The sequence below is a fragment of the Lathyrus oleraceus genome, chromosome 2 (genome assembly GCF_024323335.1).
Source record: "Lathyrus oleraceus cultivar Zhongwan6 chromosome 2, CAAS_Psat_ZW6_1.0, whole genome shotgun sequence".
Lineage (NCBI taxonomy): Eukaryota > Viridiplantae > Streptophyta > Magnoliopsida > Fabales > Fabaceae > Lathyrus > Lathyrus oleraceus.
The window spans coordinates 233,712,245-233,723,935 of NC_066580.1; the positions used below are offsets into that span (position 1 = coordinate 233,712,245).

General features: G+C 38.9%; 1 protein-coding gene across 1 annotated transcript; it reads right to left on the minus strand.

The window, feature by feature from the left end:
* Positions 1–8,183: 8,183 nt before the first annotated feature.
* On the minus strand, positions 8,184–9,989 carry LOC127122714 (uncharacterized). The gene is made up of 2 exons (XM_051053009.1): positions 9,217–9,989; positions 8,184–9,123 (listed from the first exon to the last, which is right to left on the minus strand). Exons 1-2 carry the CDS (start codon positions 9,987–9,989, stop codon positions 8,184–8,186), a joined length of 1,713 nt encoding a protein of 570 aa, XP_050908966.1.
* Positions 9,990–11,691: the final 1,702 nt, after the last annotated feature.

Here is an 11,691-nt window from a genome sequence, read left to right on the forward strand (position 1 = left end):
AATGCGTCGGATCTCGGTCTCAAAAGAAGCCTTCATCTGAGTCTTCTTGAGGACAAGTTGATCAACAATCTTCTTCCAAGCGATGAAAGGGTGAGGCAGACTAGAGGAAGATGAAATCTTCGGCTCTCTTTGTCTCATTGTCACTCGGTCTTCAAGTAGCTCAATAAGTGCATCTTTGTCCTTAGACTCAAGCTGCAACTCCTCATGCTTTCGGCTTAAAGCATGGAAACACTCTTCCCATATATCCTTCTCTCGCCTCATCTTGGCGAGTGCGTCTTCCAACTCCTCTACATATTGGTTAGGGGGAGTTAATGGCTCAACCACAACCACAGACATAGGTCTTTCACAAGCATAAGGCATCTTCAATTCCATAGCTCTCTTCTTCACCCAAAGAGTGTAAGCTTCCAAAGCTACACAATTGCCCGGACCAATCTCGGATCTTCCTTTCCTATGCACATTATGCCAAGCACGCACAAACTTTTGCTTCAAATGTTGGGGATATTAACCCTCTTGATATAAAATACCTTCTAACAAAGTGTTATTAGGTTTATCTCTCTAGGGGAACCCAAGTTGACGACGAGGCAAAGAAGGGTTGTAGTTGATTCCTCCTTGTGTACCAATGAGAGGCACATTAGAGAATTCACCACAACAATCAATAATCTTCAAACTACTCAATGAGGAATCATACCAAACTATGTCATCATTAGTGAGAGACATAAGTCTTTGAGACCATCGTAGACATTGTTTGTTCTCCACAAAAGCAAGTGTCTGAGGCAAGTGCGAAATAAACCAATTGTACAGAAGAGGAATGCAACAGACAATAGTTCCACCACCCTTAGAGTTCCTTAGATGCAAAGAGAAATACATATCTCCTAACAGAGTAGCCACAGGATTCCCAATCAAGAAAATTCTAATAGCGTTAACATCAATAAAATCGTCAATGTTAGGGAACAAATGAAGGAGAAGAGCGATCCAAAACGCAGCGGAATTTAAAATTTCTCCTTTAATGATCCTTAGAATGGGCATGATCGGTGATAGAATCGTTACCTCTTGTGGCGATCACGAACGTTGAACGATGACAACGCCTCTACTTAGTCCACACGAACAGATTCCTTCAATCTCAGTGCTAGCTGCTACGAATGAAGGCTTTGAGTGAGAGAGAGAGAGAGAGAAAAACGAAATTGCAAGTGTGACAATGCTTCTACACAAGGGTTCTATTTATAGAACCACTTGTGTGGGCTGCAAGCTAAAAAGCCCACTCAAGTGTATATGGCCCATATCTTATAATATGCCAAAATCACTTAAGCGTGTGGTACCTTACCATATTTCGTATTCTACTTAAGTACACCGTACCTTACGATGTTCTATAATTCACTTAAGGGCACCGTACATTACGGTATTCCTTAATTACTCTATCTCTCATCAATCCATTCTTTGTGTGTGACCCTATAGGTTTTCGCGACATTGGCAATTATATTAAATCACGTATTTAACATAATAAACAGTGAGCGGTATCTAGCAACACATCACTGCTACCCAAGACACGAAAATGTCATGTGATCTGACAAATCCTTCTGTGATAATAATTATGTGTATAATTTCCCTTTTGCCCTTATGTCTATATTGAACACAAGGCATAGACTGTGTCATCCTTGTCCAGTTCAATATTGGGCCCATAGACATTTATCCTGTTACGCAGGATGGGCAAATTCCATCTAGGTCACTCATGTCCCTTAGCATGCTTCGTGGAGTACCCATCAACTGTCTTTATGGTCATCCAATTACGGACAACATTTGATCAGCAATAAGGCACTCGACTCTACATCTAGGGTCCATAGTGGTTTCAGGTCGAAGGGTGATATACACCATTATCACCATGAGAATAACTTATGACACTTTGCATAACATTCTATATAGTGTTCTCATAGCGGGTCAATCCATTATAAATATTACTCTTAATATTCATACCTATGTTTAAGATTTGATAACTCTTTATCCATGATCCATGAGATGTGATCATCGGTCTATAAACATAATAGTCTTCATGCTTTAATGTTATCCCACTTCACAATAAAGCTTGACTACGGATACTTTAAGAATAGTGTCCTTATGTTTCATGTGATCTCATGATTAAGTCATACTTGATACATTAAACGGACTAGCTATTCTAGGGACTTTATTAAATAAACATAATAAAGAAAAAGCCTTTTATTATTAATAAATAATTCGATACAAGTACCAAAAGTATTGGCCTCTAGGGCTTACACCAACAACAAAGCCAAACCATAAATTAGCAACACAAAGATAGCTTCAAAAGCATCCACACTACCGACTTGGGAAAAGGCAGTAGCTTCCTTGATGAGGAACTCAGAAGTAAATCCAAACAATCCTCCTTTCTTCACCCAGTGAGCCTCAATCTCAGACTTCTTCAAGTGAAGAGCTTCAGCTATAAGATGAGATGTGGGAATCTCATCCAATCCACTAAAGGGCACTTTGCTAGAAACAGGTATTCCCAAAAGATGGGCATACTCCTCCAACATAGGCACGAGCTGATAATCAGGAAAAGTGAAGCAACGGTAGAGAGGGTCATAAAATTGAACTAACACACTTAGAAGTCCTTCAACACATCAGCAGACAAGATAGACAAAAGTTCTCCATGACGTTGCTTGAAGTCCAAGGGATCTAATACAAAAGATGACAGCTTCCTTAACTCTTTCAAGTCGATACATCTAAAACTGTACTTCTTAGTGTTCCTTCGTCCATAATCCATTGTATGAAATTATTTGCAAATAACACCTCAGTTCCTTGAAATTTTCGTGTGATGAATTTTATGATGCGCATGAATGCATGAATGCAACAATCACAAATAAGGGATCACACACAAGGAAAATAAAAAAAGGTCAAGGGATGAATCCAGTCATTGTCAAGATCAATCATCCATTTTGGTGCACTATGGTTTTCACCTTATCAACACCCAAGTTCTATTGATATTGACAAGACTTGATTGGATCAACCAAGAATCAAGGGTTTATTGTGAGTCACGAGCATGGTGTCTGGGTAAGAACTATCCCAAATGAGTGAACTAAGGATAAAAACCTGTAGATCATGTTCTAGAAAGTTCCCAGAGTCTTAATTCCATCTATCGGATATTACAGGTTAGGATGACTGACTCATCAACCCATAATATTCTCAAGCGAAACTCGTCTGAGTGTAGTATCGCGTAACAACTATTATCAAGTCTACACTTGGAGAAAAAATTTCAGAATTTTTGGAAACTTAAAAGTATTTTTAAACAATTAAAAATATTCACAAAATCAATTAAATCATGAAAAATATTAATAATGATCCAAAAAATAATTTTAATTCAGAAAATGAAAGGGCAATTTATTTAAAAAAAATTGGTGAAACTCTCTTATTTTTTGGATCAATATTAAATTTAATATGAATCAATGAAAATAAGACAAGTAAAATGAGAATTCAATTAATCAGATAAACGTGGACCACTTGATCTCCCTCATTAATTGAGGTGGCAGATCAAGGGGTCTAAAACGCGCGTTCCACCAAACACACGAGTCAGCGCGCCACACATATGGTATTGAAAAGCAACGCTCAAGATTAAAAAACAAAGGCTTGATCACGTAGCTCAAAACTTGTTCAGCACAACGCCGGAGCAAACCACCGGTCATCTTCTCCGATGACCTTGGCCGGACTGGTTCTCTCATCACCATCACAAAAATGAAAAGGAAGGACATGATCTCAAAGCAACTCAATCTTCTTGTCTACATTGGTAGGACTTCAGACAACCAATGATCCAAGAGAATTGATGCGAATTGAGAGAGAGAGAGTCAAAGAAAAGAAAAATCTGGAAAAATACCTTCAATGTTGTGCAGAACTTGATCTCTCTTGCTTCAATTCGTGTTTGATCTTGCTTAGGAAGCTTGCAGAAGTGGCTTAGGATTGGTACAAGGCTTTGGATCCTAGAGTTTTTGAATCTCCAAACAGTGAGATTCAAACTCAATTTTCAAGTGAAAATTATCATGTTTTCCTTTAAAATGTGAGGGTTTCAAGTGTGGGGGGTAAAGATGGCGCGAAAGGGTCCTCAAATCTGATGCAAGGGCCTCTTATTTATAGCAATTCCAAGTGTTATTTGCACCTTTCAAAATGTTTCCAATTTTGGCAAAATGAAGTGCATGCTTGCATGGGCATGTATAGGCCCATGAAGCTACTCAATTAAGTCCATATCCAAGTGAAATTGAGTCTGAAAGTGGATTGTGATGCAAGGCAAAAGTGTGCAGCTGTTTGAAGATTGATCCTTGCCAATTGATGCATCCATGTTCAGACCATGCGAAGACCCCTCAATCACTTGTCCAAAATGGATGAAATTAGACTCTTTAGAAAAGTTAGATCAAGAGGAACAACTCTCACGTTGAACACTTTTACATTTGGAGCTTGTATCATGATGAATTTTGAGGTGGAAGTTTGGAAATTTCAACATGTCAAAAAAAATTCTAAGTGTTAAGCCATATGTTCCATTATTCCATCTTGGCTAACTTTTTATGTGAGCTTCGAATGAGAAAAGTGTCTTCATCAAAGTTGTAGCGCTTTCAAAAATATTCAAAATGGTCATAAATATGGCCTAATTTGGACTTGTGATGAATGAGTTATTCATATTTGAAGTTGAGGAAAATCACTTGTTCAATGGTATTGGTCCAAAATGACCTATAATGTATCCTTATATCACATGCTCATAAAAGTTGAATTAGCTCTTCCTTCAAACATAAAATTTTAAGTAGACACCTTGAATTTGATTGTGAAACTCGGAAATATTTCATATCTCAAAAATTGAGCAAGTTATGACCTTGGGAAGTTGACCTCCAAATTAGGGTTTAAACAAAATGACCTATAATCTTTTAACTTAAAAAAATGAGTTTCTAAGCAAAACTAGCTCTATACCTCAACATAAATGTTGTTTGGAATGTCATTTTGAGTAACGTTTCTCTTGGAATCATTTTCATATGAAGCAAATTGTAGGAGATAGGGTCTAGGGGAACCCAGTTTTGATCAGATGAAATCCTCTGGTCAACCTCCATCAACCACCTTGCTAACTTGTAATTTTATTGACTTTTTGGATTCTTGTGAGATCATATATGCATAATATGATTAAATTTGAGATGCCCCTTAGAATATTTGATAAATTGCGAAAGAAGCTTGTTGAAGAAGTTACACAGATACCCAGATGAACTAGGGTTTCCAAGACAAACCAATTCCAAACTCTTGAAGAATTATTGTTCAAAATAACATGTAAAGATCATGGGGGATCATATATGATGCCTAAAGCCTTTGTGGATTATTCCTTGGTTGCGCTCTTAGCAATGAGGGTCGTAAACTCTAGATGTGAACTAGATAGATCAAACGTGATCATGTGCTCTACCTAGGGGTGGCAAAATGGATGGATTGGATGGATATGGATTGGATCGTTAATGGATGGATCAAAACAATCCATTAATCCATTAACAATCCACTAAAAGTTTTTTAAAAATATCCAATCAAATCCATCCATTAAAAATAAAATCCATCGAATCCATCCATTATCATATTTTTAGTGGATGGATATCCATCCATCCATTTTTTCTTCTTTGAAGTTTTTTTTTTGAAAAAAATGACTTATTTTTTTCAAAAAGTTCATTTTTTTTAATAAAACAATATCAGTTTTTTTTCGAGAAAAATCATTTTTTTTCAAAAAAAATATATTTTTTTGTATTTTCGAAAAAAATAATTTAAAAATCATTTTTTTTATTTTCGAAAAAGAATCATTTTTTTATATTCGTAAAAAAATAAAATTTTCGAAAATAAAATCATAATTTGGTATTTTTCAAAAAAAATATTTTTAATTTTTTTGAAAAAATCGATGTTTTGTATTTTCAAAAAAAAATATTTTTTTTTGAAAAAAATAAATGTATTTTTATTTTTCAAAAAAAAATTGATTTTTTTTCGAAAAAAAAAATATTTTTTATTTTTCAAAAAAAAAAATTTAATATTTGAAAAAATTGTTTTTTTAAAATTAGATAAAAAAATCTATTGGATCATTAAAATGTGTTGGATGGATTGGATCAATCCATGTTTATAAATGGATGGATTGGATCAATCCATTAACTTAATTTTTATGTAGTGGATGGATTGGATGAATTTTTTGATGGATGGATTGGATGGATTTCTCTTAATGGATCCAATTGCCACCCCTAGCCCTACCTACAAAAGAGTTAGACAAATGCAAAGACATATTTTTGGTTTTTGGTTAGAAAGATGATAAAATACAAAGGTATTGAAATTCTAGTTATCAGACTTTGGATGTCACACAGGTTGTTATGACATCCAATTCTGCACAGACAGGGATTATGCAGAACTTAATTATAAGTGCAGTAAATAACACAAGTAATTGTTCACCCAGTTCAGTCCAACATGACCTACATCTGGGGGCTACCAAGCCAGGGAGGAAATCCACTATTAGTAGTATCAATTCAAAGCTAAACTCACCCGTTTACAACTTATCACTTAATCCCTACCCAATGCAATTTCAATCTTAATCTAAGATCAGAGTTCCTACTCACTCCCCCTCAATCACCTCAGTGATATTAAAAACACTTTGAAGTCACACTTCAAAAACAACTCTTGATTATGCTTCACAGCTTAAACCAAGATACACAGCACTCACGCTTAAAAGCTTTGAGTGACACAACACTTACAACTCAATGAACACCCTATGCCAAAGCAATCATCTATTTGATAATGACTTGGCTTACAAGATACGTCTAATCCTAGACTCACAAAAATACAGCAGTGAAGTAAGATGGACACACTAAATCTTCACGCCTCAAAATCCCTGAAACTGAATGGAGGAATGCCTTCCTTTTTATATTGCAGCACCTGGGCTTTTGCACCTGTATTTTCCTGAATTTTAGGTCACATACGTTCCCTCAAATTCAATATTTAGGTTGCTAACAAATAGGCTATTTGTTAGGTTCATTGAATGTAGCTTGGTTGTTGATTTCCTGGATTTTCTCTGAGCTGTTGACTTCCTAAAGAATAGCCTGAGAAAGCTGTAACAGAAAACTGAACAACCTACAATTTAGCATATGCTGTCAGGCATGAATGTCACGACATTCAGCTTGACATCAAGGTCCATATGCTGAGTCTGTTTTCCCAGAAAACAGACTGTACAAATCTGCTGACCTGTACATGATCAATATGACCATACTACAGTACCAGCTTACATTAGTAAATGTCAAAGTGTCCAACTTAACATTTACACAATTGGCCTTAAGTTAGTTCTGCTATTCTCTTGAATAACAAACTAAGTAAAGTGCTGAAGTATAGCAGACCACCACTCTGCCCAATCTTCAGTAGCTGCTGTCAATGATGAATGTCACAACATCCAGTTTGACATTCAATCAGTAGGCCTTATGCCAGGTCTGGTTCTTCCTTGATAACCAGACTGCAAGTGAATACTAAGTTCTAACAGAGCTTCTGTTCCTTAGTATCTGTTGACAGGTATGAATGTCACAGCATTCAATAATCCTGTGTTAGCTAGTCCTGCAATAACTACAATGTAGTTACATATACATGTCATGACATCAGTCAAGACATTTGTGTTTTACCATACAATGCAGCCAATTAAACACCTACAAACTCCCCCTTTGGCAAATTTTTGGCTAAAACACTTTGATCCCCATAACAGAGTTCATGGCAGCGGAATAAAACTAGCTAATACACTCAGAGTGGCAGCACACTCACACACATGGAAGTTAAATAAAACTTCACATAGCATCACACATATATTCGAAGTTGCACCTAAACTTCAATATCAGCTGCAAGGGGGGAATGGAAGTTAAATAAAAACTTCACACACATATCAGCAAACACACAGAGGCATACAACAGTGTGCACACAGAAGTTAACTACACACTTCAACACACAGCAGCTGTAGTAGGGAAAACTTCAATCTGTTATGAAAGGGTACCTGTTTTAATACTAAAGTTTAACAATGTAAACTTCTGTTGTCCTGGGGTATCACTTGTCACTCCCCCTTTTTGTCAAAAATGTTGCCAAAGCAACACTTTAATATACAGACCCACAAAAGAAATATGAATTACACACATAACAGAAAAAAAACAGCAACAAAGGAATTAATCCTCTGCCTCATCATCAGCCTCCTCATCAGCCTCCTTTTCAGAGCTGGCCTCTTCCTCCCCCTCAGCCATTTGCCCTTCAGCTCCATCCGTGTCCTCAGCAGTAGACTCCAGCTGCAAGATGAGCTGTTCCAGTGCATTCTTTCTAGCTCCCAGCTCTTTGCAGGTCTCCTTGAGAACTGCAATGACATCAGCTTTGTCTGGTTGGTGGCTAGTTTTGGAAGTCTCTCCCGATGTCACGACTATGTCCGGGACATGCTTGCCCAGGAACAGCTTGTAGCTGAAAGCCAATGGACTTTCCCTTCTCCTCACAAAGTCATTCTCTGTCAGGATGTTTGGAAATTGATTCAGCACAACTCCACATATTAGAGAGGGGAAGGCAATGGGACCCTTTACACTGAAGCTCCCAGCATGCTTCATTGTCTGATCAAATATGTAGGCACCATAGTCCATCTTAGCTTTGGTTCCCACTGCATAGATGAACTTCCCTAATGCCATAGACACATTTGACTTGTGGTTAGTGGGTACCCAGTAGGCTGATCCAACTTTGTGCAGCATTGCATACTTGACACTTAGTTGACTGGCTACTAGCTTCCCTTTGAGAGGCCATTTTCGGACTTGCTTTGCTGTAATGACTTGACAAATTGTATTGTCAGTCACTTCAAGCTCAGGTTGCTCTTCATCCGCTCTTCCCAGATACTGATTTATTACAGAGGGGGAAAAAGTCACACATTTGCCGCGCACATAGACCTTTCGAAATTCCTTGGATGTCCCATCGGCACACTCCTCTGACAGATTTACAATAAACTCCTTCACCAAGGTCTCATAGCACTTAGGAAGTTGTGACACTGTTCTCATCAGCCCTGCCTCCTTGATGAGATCCACAATCTCTTTACAGTCCATGGCATTCTGTGCCAGTTCTCTTTCCAATGCCAGCCTCTTGTGGTACACATACTTCCACCTGTTAACACTGGAGGCAAAGTGGAAGGACACATTGTCAATGGGAACTTCTGGGACACTGGTTGCCAACCTACTGGAAGTGGGCTTCTTCCTGGACATGGATGTTGTGACATCACATGGGGCATCAGATTCAGATTCCGCCACCACAGCTTTGGTTTTCACCTTCTTAGGCACCTCTTTGCTCCAAGCTTTTGTAGGTCCATAGCTTTTCCTCTTGTGTGTGCTTTCTGACTCTGGTTGCTTGTGAGGGTTTGGTGCACCAACTTCCTTAGAGGGGGACTTCAACTCCACGGCCTTTTTCTCCCTTCTGGTCCTGACTCTCTTGGCTATCCTAGGAACAACTGTAGCCAGAAGATCATTGTCTGAGAGTTCTTCCACGTTAATCGTCTCAGCCCTAGACTTGTCCTCAACATTTTGAGTAACCTTGGCCTTCTCACTTCTCACCTTGCCTGAGGGTTTTTCAACCTTTGATCCCTCATGAGCATTTGGTTGCTCAACATTGTCAGTGACATTTTTGCTCAACACAACAGCTTTCTCTTGACATGCAGCAATGTCAGGAATGATTGTGTTCAAGGGAACAGAAACCCCAGGAACATCTCGATTGCCAGATAGTATCTGAGTGACGATAGTTGCAATGGAGTTATGTACATACCTTGACCCTTCCCTTGTGTGTTCATCAAGAGCGATTTCTGATGAAAACCCAGTGACCGTTTCCTTAGGTCTTCTTGCATGGGACGAAGTTGCTGCGTCCACAACTGGTTCCTCCCGGGTAGGGTGGTGAGACTCGGTGCTGTGAGAATCAGACATGGTGGTGTACGAGGAGGTGTCGGATTGACGAGCCATGCTGAAAATTGGAGAGGGAAGATGAATCGTTTCTTTGGACGAGGGTTTGCACGAGTGGAGAATGAAACGACTGAATGTGAAACGCTTTGTGCAGGAGAAAGGTCTATTAGATTTTGACCACTCAGCGCTCACCAGATGTCTAATAATTTGACTTATTAAACAGTAGCTAACTAACTTCATTAGTTGCTATAACTTTTCAGATGCACACCTTCCCTTTTTGTCCTCACTGTACAATGTCATGACATTCTGTGTGACATTGTACTCTGTCTGCATCAGGTTAGACGTCAATAACATGCACCTCTGTCTATCCCTCGCTGTCATATCAGTTATATGATGGCCAAAGGTATCCAAGGGCTCATTACTTTTGAGCAGACACTTTCCATAGTATGTCCTTTTATCTAAGGACAGATATGAGGCTCTTCTCATAGTTCCCTTAGAAATGCTCTTCTTCACTCCTTTTACCTGAGGTGCATCAAGTTTTCCATGTCCCACCTTCCCTTCCTGATCTCCCTTGGTCAAAGGACACTTGGGGGGGTTGATAGAGTCTTTAGATTTCCATAGATAGCAATTATCTTTGGATCTATCTCCTCTCATCACTTCTTGATTGACCCCATTCAACACCACACATCCTCCCTTGGTAAATTCCACCTTATATCCTTGGTCACACAGCTGGCTTATGCTTATGAGGTTCACAGTTAGTCCTTTTACTAACAATACCTCACTCAATTTTGGAGCTTCTGGACAGTCCAGCTTCCCAACACCCATGACTTCTCTTTTAGTTCCATCACCTAATGTCACAGACTTGGTGTGAGAGGGATGTAGATTCACCACTAGGTAGTTCATCCCAATCATATGCCTTGAGCAGCCACTATCAAGGTACCAATCTTGTTTGGTATGTCCTCTTGAAGAAGTGTGAGCAAGGTTAGCAACACACTGTTGATTCTCAGGAGAGAAGTGCATCTTAGATGCCAGCTGCTTAGGATTGACCTGAGGTGTCTGCTTAGCCGCCCATGTTGGTTTCTTAATGGGAGCATTATGAGTAGACACCTTTTTCTTGGGCCTACCTTGAGGGGTCTGGTTTGGGTAACCATGCAGCCTGTAGCAGAATGGTTTTATGTGACCGAATCTACCACAGTAATGACATTTCCATCTCTTGAATTTCTTCTTCTGATGGTTGTTCATTCTGGTTCCTCGATGTTGTGACTTTGAATGAGACATCCCTTTGGACTTCTGAACTTTAGCCTTTGGGCGTTTGCGTTCAGTTGAGGATCTTTTCCCAAAGCCTAGACCAGATGTGTTTCCAGACTTCTGTCCTGTCTTCAGGATTTCTTCCAAGATGTCAGATCCCTTATTCAACATTTTGATGGATTTGGTCATTTGGTCTAGCTTAGAGATTAACAACGAAATCTCACTCTTCAGACCCTCTATGACTTTCAGCTGCTCTAGTTTCTCAGCTTCTAGTTCTTTGATGAGTTTCTTATGCTTTTCTCCTTGGATGCAAACTTCTGCACTTTTAACACATAATTCTTTATATGAAACAGCAAGCTCATCCAATGTGAGTTCATCTCCACTTGAGTTATCCTCTGAGGCACAAACACTAGTCAGAGCATTGACTTGTTTGGCCGATTCTCCTTCAGATTCACTCTCAGAGCCTTCTTCTGACCAGGTGACAGATAACCCTCTCCTTTGCCTCATGAGAAGG

Bases quoted from the DNA above. Each gene is read 5' to 3' on its own strand.
- LOC127122714 (XM_051053009.1), bottom strand. From the start codon at position 9,989: ATGGCTCGTCAATCCGACACCTCCTCGTACACCACCATGTCTGATTCT. The intron at 9,124-9,216 runs GTTGGCAACCAG...GTACCACAAGAG, and splicing joins AAGAAGCCCACTTCCAGTAG to GCTGGCATTGGAAAGAGAAC.